Source organism: Podarcis bocagei (genome assembly GCF_964188305.1).
Source record: "Podarcis bocagei genome assembly, chromosome: 10".
Taxonomy (NCBI): Eukaryota; Metazoa; Chordata; class Lepidosauria; order Squamata; family Lacertidae; genus Podarcis; species Podarcis bocagei.
Window position 1 is genome coordinate 21,180,550 of NC_138135.1, and position 16,732 is coordinate 21,197,281.

Genomic DNA, 16,732 nt, shown 5'->3' on the forward strand with positions numbered 1-16,732 from the left:
CAGAAACAGGTGCTGGTACTACTTTCAACATTGTCCTGCATACACAACTGTTCTGGCTCCTTTGCTATGTTTCCAACACTCTTTGAATGGATTAATGGTTGTGCAATAGGAGGAGCTGAAAGCTACAGATTAGTGGTGTCAAAATCCCTTCCCCAGTAAGACTGTAGAACCCTGTTTATAGCACATTAGGATTAACATTTTAGCACTGTAAAAAGAAACAGCATGGAATATTACTTCTGTTACAGGGAATTTAAAATTAAAAAGGCAATGCTGTAAGACTGTAAGGGCTACAGGACTGGAAAGATGTTGAGGATGACTTGATAGGCAAAAATATGGAAAGGAAATAAATTTTCATTGACACAATGCTTATGGTTGGCTGCAGACAATAGTAGTAATATTGGCTACAAGACTTCTCAAAAACCCCTCAAGTTAGCAGGCCTGCAGTATAACTGATAAGTAAAACTATGTCCCACCCAGAAAGATAAGAACACTACAAAAGAGAAATAATTCATTAGCAACACCATTCTTCTTTAAAGTTCGCTGCAAAATGCAAGTGTGTTTTGTTGTACACCCATTGTTAACCCCCCCCCCCCATGGAAGCCCTATATCAGCAGTTCTCAATTTACTTGAGTGCTGGAACTGGTAACTTGAAAGCAATATACGGAGTGGTCTGGTAATGTTTATTTTCTTGTGTTTACAACACAATGAATTCAAAAAGTCATTCTTATCCCAAGAATCTTTATCATCACATCAGTTTTTGCCTATCATCCAGGCCCATCTTTTCCCAGTTACAAATGTGTAATTTTTGCATGACACAGGATTTTAAGGAGCCTGACCTCTGAATGTGACAGGGAAGGAAGTGAAAAATCTTCACCCTTCACTCCAGAAATGTATCACATGCCTTTCCCTTCGTTTGAAGCAGCTGATTTACCTCAAACATGATTTAGCATGCCTAAAATTCATACAAACGGGTGGCTGACTGGAAAAGTTCTACAATCATGGGTTTGATAGTTGTATAATTCTTTTTACCAGTTCTAAATTCTAAAAAGCATACAGATTAGGGCTGAGACCAGTGTTGGCCCGTCTTGGGTTGATATAAAATTCAGAATTCACTTTTAAAATAGGGAAACAAAGGTCAAGAATGTAGAACTAGGATGAAGCATTGTTTGGTTGAGAACACAGTATTCTTTCCACAGAGATACCTATAAAAGATTATGTATGTTAAGGCTGCATGTTCTAATACAGTAGACATGTCTTCTGGTCTTCTTTAGGTAGAAAGGAAACTAACAGTATCCTTTGAAACAGTGGCATTATCATTATCCAACTGAATATGAATGCTTGCTGAACTAGCTCCTTTCTGATGCCACTCTGTACTGTATAATGATGGTCCTGTATGATGATTGTTGTTGTTTAGTCGTTTAGTCGTATCCGACTCTTCGTGACCCCATGGACCAGAGCGCGCCAGGCACTCCTGTCTTCCACTGCCTCCCGCAGTTTGGTCAAACTCATGCTGGTAGCTTTGAGAACACTATCCAACCATCTCATCCTCTGTCGTCCCCTTCTCCTTGTGCCCTCCATCTTTCCCAACATCAGGGTCTTTTCCAGGGAGTCTTCTCTTCTCATGAGGTGGCCAAAGTATTGGAGTCTCAGCTTCAGGATCTGTCCTTCCAGTGAGGACTCAGGGCTGATTTCCTTCAGAATGGATAGGTTTGATCTTCTTGCAGTCCATGGGACTCTCAAGAGTCTCCTCCAGCACCATAATTCAAAAGCATCAATTCTTCGGCGATCAGCCTTCTTTATGGTTCAGCTCTCACTTCCATACATCACTACTAGGAAAACCATAGCTGTATGATGATACTGACCCCTTTTCCTTTAGTATAAACTACCTAAATTATGGGAACAGAACCCATCAAGTTGGAAACAATATCATTTTATCCATGGATAAGCCACTTGCTGAAAGTATCCTAATTTGATTACTGCTGCTTATTTTGTAAAGGGCTGATCCTGCCCTCTTGGAGAATAGTAAAGCTCACAGAGGATTTCATTTCTTTCCCTTGGGATGCATTAACTCCACCAGTAAGTACCGTGCTTATCTCTATGTTTCTCCCACATCTAATTTGAGCTGGCCACTTAGCAAGAGTCACAGTGCTTCCCGCAATTGCAGAGCTTATCTTAAGAGGATGCAAAAAGCACCTGCCAAGCAGAAAGGCAGAGCTGGACAGGACTGATGAGCTGGGTTTCAAGTCTCTGTGCAATCTGAATGCTTTCTACAGCTTATCCAAGATATGGGAATATTTTCTAAAACAGCTTTTCTTTATTAACAAGAGATATTCTGGCCATCCCTGTCTTTGCCCAAGCTAGTGGTATTCATTCAATGTCCTGTTTAACACATGTAAAGCACAATAAAACCTGTCAAACATGACATAATAAGTGCATTTGAAAATACTGGCACAATGTACCGAGTGAATTTATTTAATAACCATAAACAGAAGTTGGCTCAATACAAAATGGTTATTTTCATTGCAATGCTGAACACTGGGCCAACTAGTAGTATTTATTAACCCTATTAAAATGCAGGTTGGATTGAGGAACAAAAATTTCACTTTGACTAACTTCCATCAGAAAAAAGATCGCTCAAATACACTACAATAAAGTAAGAAAGAATAAAAACAATACAGTTAAAGACTAAGACTAATTAAAAGCAGGTGACCAGAGATTTCTTTGTACCCCAAAGAGTGAGCAAAACTTCTACAGGAGTGTCAGTCATGGCAACAATAAACTCCCCATGGCAATCTGGAATCCTTCAGGCATTATAAGCTTCTGACAGCAGACTATCTTAATAGGTCTAACCACCCCCAAAGAGGAAAATGGGTGCTGAAAGTCAAAACCTCAACATGAAGTGGTCTGACCACCACTTGATGAAAAATCCCCTACAATCAAACCCACATTTCTGCCTAGTCAACACATAGTTTTGGTTGTGCCAATGGCATTTTGTTATAGCCCCGATGGCTTTTGTGGCAGTCAAAATCCTACACTGTCTCAAACCAGGAAACCTTGATGTGAATATTGAGGTTCCCAAGACAGCAAGCCAGGGGGCCCTCAACTCCAAATCTGAGACAGTCTCCATCAGCCCAGGCAGATAAACTGTCAAAACAGAACATCAACAGAATCCCAATCTGTCCCTTGTGCCCCTACACCTGGTACAAAAAGTCAAAATGTGGCCTGGACTGGGCATGGATCCTGGGAAGGGAATCTCTAATAGCTATATTAATTCTCCCTATTCACAGGGGAAAAGGAAAATACAAGAACATCCTTAAAAACTACGATCAATTTCCATTGCAAGTTCTGAATCTTTTGGAAGAATCAACTGCAGAACCTCAACAAGAGGTTCAAAACCAACAGCAGTCACTTCCCCAGATGACTTTTCCTCCCTGCCCATAACGTTTCAACAGAAACCACTGTAAGGAATTTTGGCTGCATTGACATTCCCATCTCTTCTGGTTTCATTTCTGCCAGAGTCAATCAGGAAATCATATTTATAAAGCAAATTCTTTCTGAAATTTTAATACACCATGAACAAATCCCATGGATTAATGATTTCCAGAGCTCACCGCCTTCACCTTGGGAACTAGCCAAACTTTGGGGGGGAAGAAAAAAAAACCTGGGGAAAGATAAAAAAGAATGAACACTGCTTTCTCTATTGACACTCCCAGAAACAGCTTCCAGAGACTATGAAAAAGCTTGCATTATATCATCACTTTTAAAAAAAAAAAAAAAAATGTGAATTAATGTACTCTTCTATAGATATCTGTCCACATCACAGAACTGCCACAACTGGCAGTCTACTTACAAAATGTTTCTGATCTTCACAACCAAATTCAGAACAGTGGAACAATGTTTTAAGACTGAGATGCTTTGATGAAGATGGAAAACTGAATGTGCACTTGGCTGAATTCAGACACCATAATTTAAAAGAATTTCCAAGATGACTGAAATTTAAACTGGGACTAAAACAAGACTACTATTACTGTGCCCCCTGCCTTTTGCTCCACTTCTCTGAAAGTGCCTGATCTCAAAAGTGGTTTGGCACCTGCCTAAGTGAAGCAAAACAGAACTGCCCTATACAGACTGAAGGGCAGATCATGGGAACATCAAATGTTTTTTATGTCAGCATTTTCTCCACTGTCAAAATGTTTTGGAAACTGGCAGTAAACTAATATGGTTTTTAAACAAAGTCCTTTTTGGATATGAGTGGAGGAGAGGAATCTCCTGATGACAGTAATGAGGTGGCTTCATATTGTTCAATGTGTTATGAACCACAAAGTCTGGGACTCAGTTCTTCTAAGATGTGTTAAAGCCTTTTTTCTGTGTTAGCGATAGTTTTAACATTTTTTTAAACAAAACCACAGAGTGAGGATGGATGTATTAAGGTATGTGAAGGTATACAACAACCACCACTTCTTCCTAGTGAATTTAGGGAGTGAAATGGAATTAATTTGAAAGTCTTTGGCAAGATCCTCATTTTGATGTCAGAAGGCTGAAGCCTTGAGCATGGCACGTCTCCAGGTAAGTTTTCATGACGTTGCCTTTTAGTAATCAGATAGACTGCATTTTCAGTTTTATTTAAGGCTCACTATCATAGAGACAATTATTATTCAGTTCTTTCTTCATACAAATATCATGGTGGCTTTCAGTGCCTATTCTTCCACAAGATGACCATTATGATGAGTAAGATAGTAAAGGTGAGAGCTGAATTTTACAACTTTATCGCTATGGACCAAATATAAGTAAAAAAACCTTTGTTAAATTTCCTGAGTTTGCATCCAAAGATTAGTCAAGATTAGTGTGTTGGGATTAAGACTCAAAACCCCTGAACATACTGCTAGTTATTATTATTTCTGGGGGACGATGATGATGATGATGACACTATTTGTTCTTGTCCTTGAGTCGAAACAAACAAACAAAAAATTCCTTCCAGTAGCACCTTAGAGACCAACTAAGTTTGTTATTGGTATGAGCTTTCGTGTGCATGCACACTTCTTCAGATACACTGAAGAAGAAGTATCTGAAGAAGTGTGCATGCACACGAAAGCTCATACCAATAACAAACTTAGTTGGTCTCCAAGGTGCTACTGGAAGGAATTGTGTTTTGGTTTTTTTTTTGGTTCGACTATGGCAGACCAACACGGTTACCTACCTGTAACTTGTCCTTGAGTGATAGACATAATTCAATTTTAAAAACCAAAACTCTTTTTACTCAACACACTGTATTAAGGGCTTTTCATGTTCATTTAGACTTCAAAGTGCCAGGAAATTTTAGTTGACTACAACTAAATGAGAATTATTACATAAAAGGTAAATTCTGATTTTTTTGAATGGTGGTACCAAGCCTAAGTGGTTGGTATGGAGAATGAGGTTGGGGCGGACTTGTTGAAGGGAGTAAGAGGCTTCTGTGTGGTTGATGTCGAAAAAGTTGGAAGAATGAAGGCCCTAAGTAGGAATATAACTAGGCATAAAAGGGAGGAGGGCAAGGCCCTGGCAGGGAACACTTGGGACATGAGTTACCCACATGGAGTATAACAAAAATGGTAACCACAAACAGAGATGACAGGATTGAACAGCAATCCCCAGATGGGTCTCTGCAGGACCTAAAGAGCTAAGGGGTTTCTTACTAGTACAGGCTCAGCCGTTCAACATCAGCTGGTACTTCCTCCTGAAATAGGAAGTACATCAGGAACTATTATGGTAAGTTACAGATAGGTAGCCGTGTTGGTCTGCCATAGTCAAAATAAAAAAATTCCTTCCAGTAGCACCTTAAAGACCAACTAAGTTAGTTCTTGGTATGAGCTTTCGTGTGCATGCACACTTCTTCAGATACACTGAAACAGAAGTTGCCAGATCCTTCTATATAGAGAGAAGGTGGGGAGGGGTATTACTCAGAAGGGTGGTGGGAATGGGAGATTGGCAGATAGCTGAGATGAGCCTGTTGACGACTCTTAACGACTGCAATAGGTCTTACAGGAAAAGGCAAGGGGTGAGAAGTCGTCAACAGGCTCATCTCAGCTATCTGCCAATCTCCCATTCCCACCACCCTTCTGAGTAATACCCCTCCCCACCTTCTCTCTATATAGAAGGATCTGGCAACTTCTGTTTCAGTGTATCTGAAGAAGTGTGCATGCACACGAAAGCTCATACCGAGAACTAACTTAGTTGGTCTTTAAGGTGCTACTGGAAGGAATTTTTTATTTTTATTATGGTAAGGTTTGACTTGACTCCTATGGTGTACACATTTATCTCTGGACTGAAGATACAGCATCATGGTTTATTAACTACTTGCAGCCACAGGTAAGGAAGCTCACCTTGGGTGTCCCAGGCAGATGGAGCAAGTCCTTTCTACTATAGAGCATTTGACCTGCTCTGTCCTAATGACTGACTATATACTGACTACAGCAAGGCACTGGAAAGCTGACCAAATGCAAGAGCCCATTGACAAAACTCTTTGTACAAACAATACACATAGCATAGGCACAACACACTTTGTATCAGTAGATTCAAGATTTCAACTTTCACACTTCAGTAATGGATCTGATGGTCCATCTTCTCTCTTGTCCATTCCAATATTCATATTCTCTTCCTTTTTCTTGCATCCTCATGTCCTACCCTTTGCCTCTTTTATTAAGATTTCAAATGTAGGAGTTACACCACAGCAAATAAGTTGCAAACAACTACTAAAGCCCCAGTGATGTCATTACCCTTTTATCTGTTGTGTCAGTTCTTGTCTTCCAAAGTAACAGGAGCAAACACTTTGTTGACAGAGAAGCACATATGTTTCCTCAATTTTATCCTCTTTGTACATGCAGTGTTTAAATGGAAGTTCCTTTAATCAACATCTGCCACAGTATTTTCATTTTACCATGTAAATGAGTCTGAACTGCTCCTGCCTTCTAAGCTAATTCCTCTTCCCCCTCATTAACTTACCTCTCAGCTCACCCAGCTCCCTGGCATCCTTCAGCATGATACTTACTCTTCACCATCATGTTGAATAGTTTTAACACCATACACAAACACAAAGACATGGCAAAGAAAGACTCCAAAGGGGCGTGAGATCACTAATGAGCATGAATTAAATCATTCCCCCCTCCCAAATAAAGGGAGTGCCAATTCAACTCCCAGGTTGTAAAATTAAAACTTTGGCCCTATCACAATTGCTGTGGGTTTCCTACATAATTGACTTAGAACGGAGGATCTGACCAATGAAACAATATATTTAACAAGACAATAAATCAGGCAGAATGCAGAAAAGTTGGAAAGCTATTTCTTCCGTTAAGTTACTATTAATCTTCTCCAAATCCTCATTTGCTTTATCAAACACTGTAGGTAACTGGGGGCACCCAACAATCTTGCAGCAATATCAGCAGCATGGTTCATCGTGCTCAAATCCTGCAGAAAAGTGATTTGAGTGATTTGTTACTTTTAAAAAGAGAACCTCTGGATTGTTCAGCTTCATAGCAAAAGTTTTTTCTAATTGCAAATATTAGCTACCATGGTTAAACTACTGCTAAAGTATAATGGCGACATTCCCTCTTACAACATGAATCATGCTGCTGCTTGCATATAAATCCAACCACATGCTCTGGGAGTGTATTCTCACAACGACACAAAACAGTAACAAGTTAACAGATTAAAAAAAATAAAAAATACAAATAAGTAGGAAAACATTTACATGCAGAGGCCACATTAGAAAGGGAAAGGAAAGACACCCAAACCTCATGAATCACACAGAAGCAAGATGCAAGAGTGACCATGGGAAACTTTTCTACTGGTAAAGAAAGCTGATTCTCACCGTTCTGAACAAAATGGCTGAACTAAGAGCATCTGATTGGCTATGCCCAAATACCCTCCTCCTCATCCTATTGGTTGAGAGAAGACAAGGGGGAAAAGCCCCAGAGCAGCATGGGAATGAAATAAAGACTCGATTAGTATTTAAACCACACAAAAGAAAAACGTTCTAGTGGGAGAAAAAATAGCCACTAATTCCTTGTATCTTCTACTCTGCTATCTTCAAATACCCTGAATCACTATAAGTATTCTTAGGTGATTTAGTTAATTTCTAAACATTAAAATATGCTGAAGGCACATCTGATTGGTAATTGTGGCTGAACTTCTCTACATCTGACAGTTTGCCTTCATCTCATATGATCACTACCTTCTGCTGCAATCATATTTCACATGAAGGAAATGCCCCTTCACCTCCTTTCAGTGTGCAAAACAAATATCCTTTTATTCCCCATGAAAGTCAGAACTGCAGAACATTGTTTTAATCTGCAACATCAATGCTGCTCCATCATGAGAAATGTTATGTCTGACATCTCCAAATAGTAGCTTGAAAGTTTCCAACTACTGATAGCCTCAAATGGCTTTCAGGCAGGACTCTCAGTTCCCTACTGCAGGTTTTAGAAACGTGTCCCCTTGGCAAATAAATAAATAAATAAAGCAGGATACAATGATTCCTTTGGTGGCTGTACTCTGAAATAAATACCTTCTTAAATATCTTAAGGGCTTTCACATGGAAGATGGAGCAAGCTTGTTTTCCTCTGCTGCAGAGCTTAGGACCTGAACCATGAACCAATGGATTCAAGTTATAAGAAAGGTGATTCTGACTAAATGTTAGGAAGAACTTTCTGACGGTAAGAGCTGTTCAATAATGGAATGGACTCCCTCGGAAGGTGGTGGACTCTCCTTCCCTGGTGGTTTTTAAACAGAGGTTGGATGGCCACCTGTCAGGGATGCTTTAGTTGTGATTCCTGCATTGCAGGGGGTTGGACTAGATGACCCTTGGATTCTAATTTTAAAGCTTAGAATGATAGAAAGTGGTAGGGAGAGAAAAATTACGAGTGACCCTTCCTTTGTTTTTTTCTTTGTGTCCTTCAGAGGAAAGCACACACAACATACCAAGTCTCCCTAAGCTTTCCTCCACTTTAATATCACTTTGGAAGTGGCTGAAGTATAATTTTTGCATCAGTGGGCAATTTCAAGCATTTTTCAACACACTTACATTTTTCATTTCTCCCTATAAACATTTCACAACATAGGCATACTTTTATATAAATGGGATACCTCTATGATGATTTTAGAATTACAAGAGTGTGCAGATGTGTGAGATATTCACCTTATCAAGCTAGATGGTAACCAGATAAGGGTTATTATTATTTCTAACTAAGTTAGTGAATGCTGTAGTACTGGTGAGAGCTTTCTAGTTAGGAGGTCCTCTTGCACTGAATATGGGTTTTGCTAAGCATCTTGTTAGTTTCCAAGCACGTCTCAGTTCAGTCAGCGACATCTGAAGTTAAATTGTGCATAGGAAATGGTAAATTGATTCTCTTTTAGGACAAGCTTCATTGAGCATGCACAGGAACAGCCTATGATCATTTAGCGCACAGGCTGGGATTTCCTCGCATGGATGCAGCCACCCTTACAAACAAGCAATAAGGCCACAGATTTGAGCACACAGGTCTCCATAGAAAGAAGCAATCTGAAATAACTGTTCACTTGAGTTACACTAGGAATGATATGCCAACAAACCTCTGCTAGACCAGTCCTTCTGAAATAATGAAATCTAATGATTTGCTAACAGGAATTCCAATTTTATACCAGAGCAGGGAAATCCATGTCATAAATCAGAACAAGCTAATTCTTTTAATTCCCTTTTGGAAAAGCTGCTTCTGGTCCTAGATATACAAATCAGTACACACCAGTAAAGGATCACTGTAAAAAGAAAAAGAGCAGGGCTCTTACCTGATCTGGGGAGGGTTTATGGTTAGTTTGGTTGGAATGAGATGACGATTTGAGGTGATCATCCTCATAGTTATCTGCCATCAATTTCATGCGATTTTGAGTCTGCAAAAGAGACATAAGAATACTGAGTTTTCAGGGTTTTATTTATAAAAGAGATGTACACAATGTATTAAATATAACAATAGAACTGGAGTATAAATTTCCTATTATATACAGATAATCATATGAAATAATATCTAATTCCAATTTCAAGTGATCTAAGGGAAAACCATTTTCATATGGACAAGCCATTTGACATACCTGCTAAAAGCAAATTACTGATAAAAAAATTAAACTATAAGAATATGGTAGTATTATATAAAATTACCTTTCCTATCACTTTATTGATGAAACCTGCTTGGTGGGATTAGGTAGGTTTAGACTTATTAGTACAGAGAACGTGTAATAAATGTGTGATCAGGAAAACAAATTAAGATGACAGTAATGTTTTTTTTTATTAAATAAAAAGATGACAGTAATATTGAATCAGGAACACAAATATAACCCAATGCCTAGTATTCTATTAAGTCAATTCCCCACAAACTTACAAACTTTTAAGACTCTTTCTGGTTCGACACAAGAGATGCTCAAAGGTAAAATAAGCAAAACAGAATATTAGCATATGGAGATGGATCCCTTTTTTGCAGGCCTTGTGCCAAGTCACCAAGATGTTAAGACTTTTAAAAAGTATTTAAAATGTATGTAAGGCCAGAAGAAGCCCTGGAGGGTGAATGACTTAGCAAAGAGGAAGCAAAATGGAAAGGGCAGCTAATATGGTAAGGACAAGAGGCTGCTCACGGGCCTAACAGGCCAGAACCCCCCAAGTGGGAGGAATAAAGTCCAGGGTTTTCTGGCAGGAAGTATTTGTTTGTTGGGTGGAGGGACAGTGGCTGAACGTGGGGGCGGGATGAAGAGGAAGAGCCATCAAATCCTAGGACTAAGATCTGATATCAGAGAGTAAAGATGCCACATCTAAATGCCAGTTGCTAGGGAGTGGTGTTGAACTCAGAAGCACACGTGGGGGTGGGGAAGGAGGTAGCTAACTGGATGTGGGAGGGGGCTGCATGTTTTCCGGCATCTGTCCACGCTCCCCATTCACCCTGGCGAGTCCCAGGGCTTCTGTCTCCACTTTAGGCAGCATGACAAAGCGGCAGCCGTGAGCTGGTCGGGCGCTGCCTGTGCGTCCCTGGCATGGCGGCTCCAGGATGCTGCAGCAGCACCGGAGCGTGGAAAGGAGGAGGAGGCGGCTGCTCTCGACCGTGCTCCTAGCCACTGGACACTGAGCCGGGCAGGATGGAGCCTGCATGCAGTCCAACCGCCCCAATACCCCACTCGGGAATGCAGCGCCCACATTGCCTCATCTGGACCTCGCTTAGGGTTGGGCTTGGGGTGGGAGGAGGGAGGGAAGGCGAGGGGGTGGGAAGGTCAACCTGCCCAGCATAGTTCTCCCCCCCCCACTCTCCCCTCCAAACACCGCCTCTCTGCGCGCTGGGGGAGAGTCACCAACTTCCTAGTCTCCCTACTTCAGAGTCACTTAACATTCCGAGGAGCCGCCCAACTCCCAGCAGAGGAAAGGGAAGGGAAGGAAGCAGCGGTAGTCGCTGCTGGGGCCAAGCTGCTCGCTCAAAACAAAACTGTGCACTCAAATCGGAGCATGTTCGGCTTCTGAAAAAAAGTTCAAAAACCGGAACACTCATTTCCGGGTTTGAAGTGTTTGGGTTCCAAGTAGTTTGAGAACTAAGCTGTTTGAAAACCAAGGTACCACTGTATGCGTCTATTGTGAAGGCTCCTGGAGTCTAACATAGTAATCATCAGAAGTGATGTGTTCTTTTGATCTTGAATTACAGCTTGTTGCATCACCAGCCACTTAACCATTGTGAAATAAAAACAGCACTGTGATAAACATTCTCAGACTTCAGTCCTTGTTTACAGAGCTGGAAAAAACACCTGCCCTACCTTCTGCCTTAAACTCTTAGATGTGGTGGTATAACGTCCAAAATCACACACCACACATCTCCAAAGGGGTTAGCCATGAGCAATTCTTTTAAAACAGATGCAGCTGGGGAAAAGCCCAAGCGACTTTACATTAAATGTAGGAATGTGATATTTCACGCTCTTGCAAAATATGTGACTGGAATGGTGATGTGGGAAATAATTCTGGCGATCATTGTTTAGAAAACTGTTCAAGAGGGCTCCAGAACACTATAAGGAAACATGAGAACTATTTTACTGGAAGTCCCAACCTGTGGCATGACACAAACATCAAGTAATTTCAGTCTCGAAACCTAGAATCCAAAGGCTGACACACAAATATATTTATAAACAAAGGGAAGAAGCAATATATGACTTTGAATGGAGTATTTGCTGTTTTATTAATTTATGTTAACTGGTCAATAATAATGTTACAATGTAAAATAAAAGTTACAAGGATACCCAAAACTCGTGATTGTTTTGAGAAACCAGATGTTACTTATTTTTATAAACTGTACTGTGCCATCTCAGACAGCAACCCCCTAGATCTCCAGGAGGAGAGACACCACCCAATGCATTTTTCCAAGCAATTTCTCATTGGGGGAAAAAAGTTCAGAAAGGGTGACAAAACTCACCCATTCTCCAAATTGCATTATTGCCTTGAAATTGGAAACACCCAGTCAATCAGGACAGTATTATTTGCCACAATGTGCACAAACTGTCTTATTCCAGACCAACACCCAGCAATAATCCAGAGCACACACACTTTAAAACACTTTCCTTAAGTTTACTCTGACTGGTGACCCTGGAATATTCAGAATTCATTCAGGATGCTTTCATCGTCTCACATTGCTCCTGCCATTCTGTTCTGAGAGACAGGAGCTTAGCCAACACAACACTTTAGAGACTGGCTGGGAAGCAGCAGAAGGAGCAGGGGCAGAGAACCATGATAAGATGATTTGGTTTCTACACTGTGGAAAAAATGACTTCATTTTTTTTTGCAGGGCAGCACGCCTTACTCCCTTTCTGCCTCCACTCAGCCTCTAACATTGCTTGCTTCCCCCTAACCCTTCTTAACCTGTTTATTCTCCCTCCCAGTCTCTACCCTGACTATTTCTATCCCATTCACCCCTTGTCGACTTCTTCTCCGTATGCATCAAGCCTGTCTATGTGCCACCTGTGTTTTGCCTACTGTGACCCTAGCTCCACCTGCTGTTAGATGCCTCGCCCTGCCCTTCACCCTAGCAGCAGCAGTGGGCAGCTGCTACCACTGCCTATGTTTTATAGCAGGATAAGTCTTTGTTGGTTTTATGCACATAATATCACATTTTAAACCTTGTAAAATTGCTAGGATGCTTTCTTGTCTTCTTTTTTTAAATAAACTGCTGAAGTAAGGGTCTCTAAAAGACACATGGCAAGAAGATCTAAACAGAACTAAAATTAATGATGTGTCAGTAAAGTTGTCCATAATTTCAATTTCCTCATCTGGATTTTCTAGCACTAAGTAAATTACTTTAATGAAAATAGGCAATTTGGACCGAAAACATGAGTTATTCTGCCAACTGTACTGAAAAGTACAAGCTCAACTCTCAGGTAGAAGTTATAAGATACAGTTCAGCTGTCAAACATACTTCAGTGATAGGCAGCATATACAAAAATATGGGCCAGTGCTGCAGCTACACTGCCATGTATCTAAATTTACATCTAACATGAGGTAAAGCAATAATGTAAGAAGAGAACAAAAAATTATAGTAATTGCTTAATAGGCACCTAAGGAATATCATCTGTGCTAAGGTACTGAAGGGAGCTGGGGAATTCATGATTAAAATATATAAATCTCAGTTCAATTACACCTCCACTGGATAGTTTATTTATTTATTTCTATTTATTTATTTGAAGTACTTACAGGCTGCCTTACAAGGCAAATCCTCTGTAAGGCAGCTTACGAAATATAATTAGCTTCATATACATACTAGGAACATTGTGCTTCCAAATTATGTACAATACAATTTATGTACAATGCTTTTAGTTTTCACTCATCCAGGTGCGGACTTTGGTAATATGGTGCCCTAAGCAAGAACAAACGTTTGGTGCTAAAAAAAAAGGGTATTAAAAAAAATATTAGTAGTAGTATTTTGCACTCCCTTGGCTCAGTGCCCGGGGGGGGGGGAATCACCTGCACCACCCTAAATCAGGTGCTGCACCCATCACCCTGTGATCCATTCTGCTGTGCCTATCCACCAAAGCTGTTTCCAGCCTATATACCAATTTCCCTAACCCTGGTTTTGTCTCATAAACAACAGATGTTAACAGGGACTATCAGCTGGAACTGCCTCTAGGCCTGATGGAAGAGTGCTGGATGCTCCTTCCTCTGCACAGTTTGGAACAAGCCACTTCAAACACAGTTTATCATCCACGCAGCTGATAAGCTATGTGTGGACTGGACTGTCCCAAGAACCTAGGGCTCATCCAGACTTTCTTTGGCGCTGAGCTTTCCAGGCAACTTTAAAACCTGGAGATGTCTAGAAAAATGGCACAAAAGGAAGCCTGGATGAGCCCTTAAGTTTTGCTTCTTGTGACTACAAAAACAGTGGGTTTATTAAATACCTTACAGGCAAAATACATGTACATTTGGTTCAGCGCACCACAAGTTTGGTTTAGGTCAAGATTTACCATCCATTTGTAAAAGAAAGGTAAAAGGACCCCTGACCATTAGGTCCAGTCGTGACCGACTCTGGGGTTGTGGTGCTCATCTCGCTTTATTGGCCAAGGGAGCTGGCATACAGCTTCTGGGTCATGTGGCCAGCATGACTAAGCCGCTTCTGGCGAACCAGAGCAGCGCACAGAAACGCTGTTTACCTTTCCGCTGGAGCGGTCCCTATTTATCTACTTGCACTCTGGCATGCTTTCGAACTGCTAGGTTGGCAGGAGCTGGGACCGAGCAACGGGAGCTCACCCCGTCACAGGGTTTCAAACCGCCAACCTTCTGATCGGCAAGTCCTAGGCTCTGTGGTTTAACCCACAGCGCCACCCATGTCCCTAATATTTGTAAAATAGAATCACATTAACCAACATTCCAGTTTATGGAAGTTATGAAGGGTTTCATTCCAGTTTTGCAAACTTGAAAAGTGCAGTTTAAACGTCCAATAGTTGAAGCTTCAAGGGCAGTCTAGTTTCTCTAATGGCAATGTCATTAGCAACATTGGACAAAGTAATAGTTTCTCAAAGGCAATGTGAAAAGAAATTTATCATAAAAGCTCAATGAAGTAGTTTCAAACAATTACAATTTTATATCACCACTTCTATTGCACCAAAAAAGATGGTGCCTGGCTCTCCTTTCATCTATTTGTGGGTGAATTATTCAGATTCCAGTAACAGGGCACACACACACACTGCCATCTCACTGTTTTGACAATAATTGCAGCTATACAACCTTCTTTTAGGCAGCTAGGAATTCTTTCAGTAGCTATTGAACTGCCTGAAATGGCAACAAATCTAAGGTGATCAACACTCACAGATTCACCAGAGCTTTTGTTTGTGTGTGTTACCATATGACCCAGAAATCTGCTTGCACCTTCAAAGGGTTATATGTAGGCTGAAAATACTATCATCCCCTCCCAGGCCGCCATCCCAATTCTAGGAACTGTTCCTAGGAAGGGGAAAAAATGCTTACCAATAGATGTAAATTCCTGGATTCTAAAGTGATGGGGACTGCTCAGTGTCAGCTTAACACAGGCTGTCTGCAAGAGCGTAGGAACAGTTCTGGGTGCACACATGAATGCGCCTGTGTCTGCATCATATAAACACTGCTGATAGCAACATTATTTAAAGAAACAAAACTATTTGAGCCTGCTATTACTTTTGGCAGAGTAATAATCAAAGTTGGCTGAAGAAGAAGAAGAAGAAGAAGAAGAAGAAGAGGAGGAGGAGGAGGAGGAGGAGGAGTACAGTCCTCCCTCACTTCTTCCCTTAGCATTGCCAAGTGCTTTCACAATATTTTCTGGAGTAGTAAGCAAGGCAGCGGCAGCCATATTAAATTGGTTGCTTACAGATCTACCTTAGAAAGACAACTAGTGATGGTCTTGTGTGCAGAGTGAGCACAGATTTTCACTGTGCTTTTGACTCATGTATTTATCAGTGATTCAGAATCATGATATCATTCACACCAGTCTCCCAAATACTTCAGGTGGGCTGTCCACTTTTTACAAAAAAGCACTGCTTGCAATTTTATTGTGTTTCACATTTGCTTGGTACGTAAAACACACACACACACACACACACACACACACACACAAGCTTTTTACACCACAACTTTTAGAAATATACACCATGCACAGCCAGCTTCTGCCTCAAACACATAGGAACAGGTTTCCCTAAGCTGGATCTGAGTAGACACGGTTGCTCATGACAAGTACCCTTCCTTCAACAGTGGCTTTACAAGTTGGACGTACATATGCTTGCACATGTCCTTAAATTTTAAAGGTATTTTCTTAAAATTGCTAGTTCTTGCAGCTTAACACAAGGCTGAACAACACATACACATAAGATACAAACTGGCAGAAAATTCCTCTTTTCATATAATTACTGAGGGAAGGCTACAAACAAAATAGCTTAGCTAAATTACACCAGGGATGGGGAACCTGTGGCCCTCCAGATGTTGTGCAACTACAACTCCCATCATCTTGGACCACTGGCTGTGCTGGCTGGGCTTGATGGGAGTTGGGGTCCAACAGGTTCTCCACTCCTCATCTATCCTTAACATATCTTGTTCATTGGCTGAGTGTTCATTTACACGGTGACAGTATATATAGTCACACAAAGAGGCACAGATAATTCCCGGCCACCTTCTCTGTCACTTGTATATAATAAAAGGGTTACCATACAATTTGAACAGTAGATGACTAGTAAATGTCTTGTAGACATTTGT

General features: G+C 40.8%; 1 protein-coding gene across 13 annotated transcripts in view; it reads right to left on the reverse strand.

The window, feature by feature from the left end:
- ERC1 (ELKS/RAB6-interacting/CAST family member 1) overlaps positions 1-16,732 on the reverse strand; it is a 163,253-nt gene that overhangs the window by 14,279 nt on the left and 132,242 nt on the right. For 10 of the 13 annotated variants that reach the window (XM_081209879.1, XM_081209886.1, XM_081209874.1 and 7 more), the window contains one exon: positions 9,796-9,897. In XM_081209879.1, the coding sequence (XP_081066005.1) occupies positions 9,796-9,897 (102 nt within the window). Of the gene's footprint in view, positions 1-7,843; positions 7,911-9,795; positions 9,898-16,732 lie in introns of all 13 variants that reach the window. The other 3 variants (XM_081209878.1, XM_081209877.1, XM_081209875.1) reach the window with 1 other exon arrangement.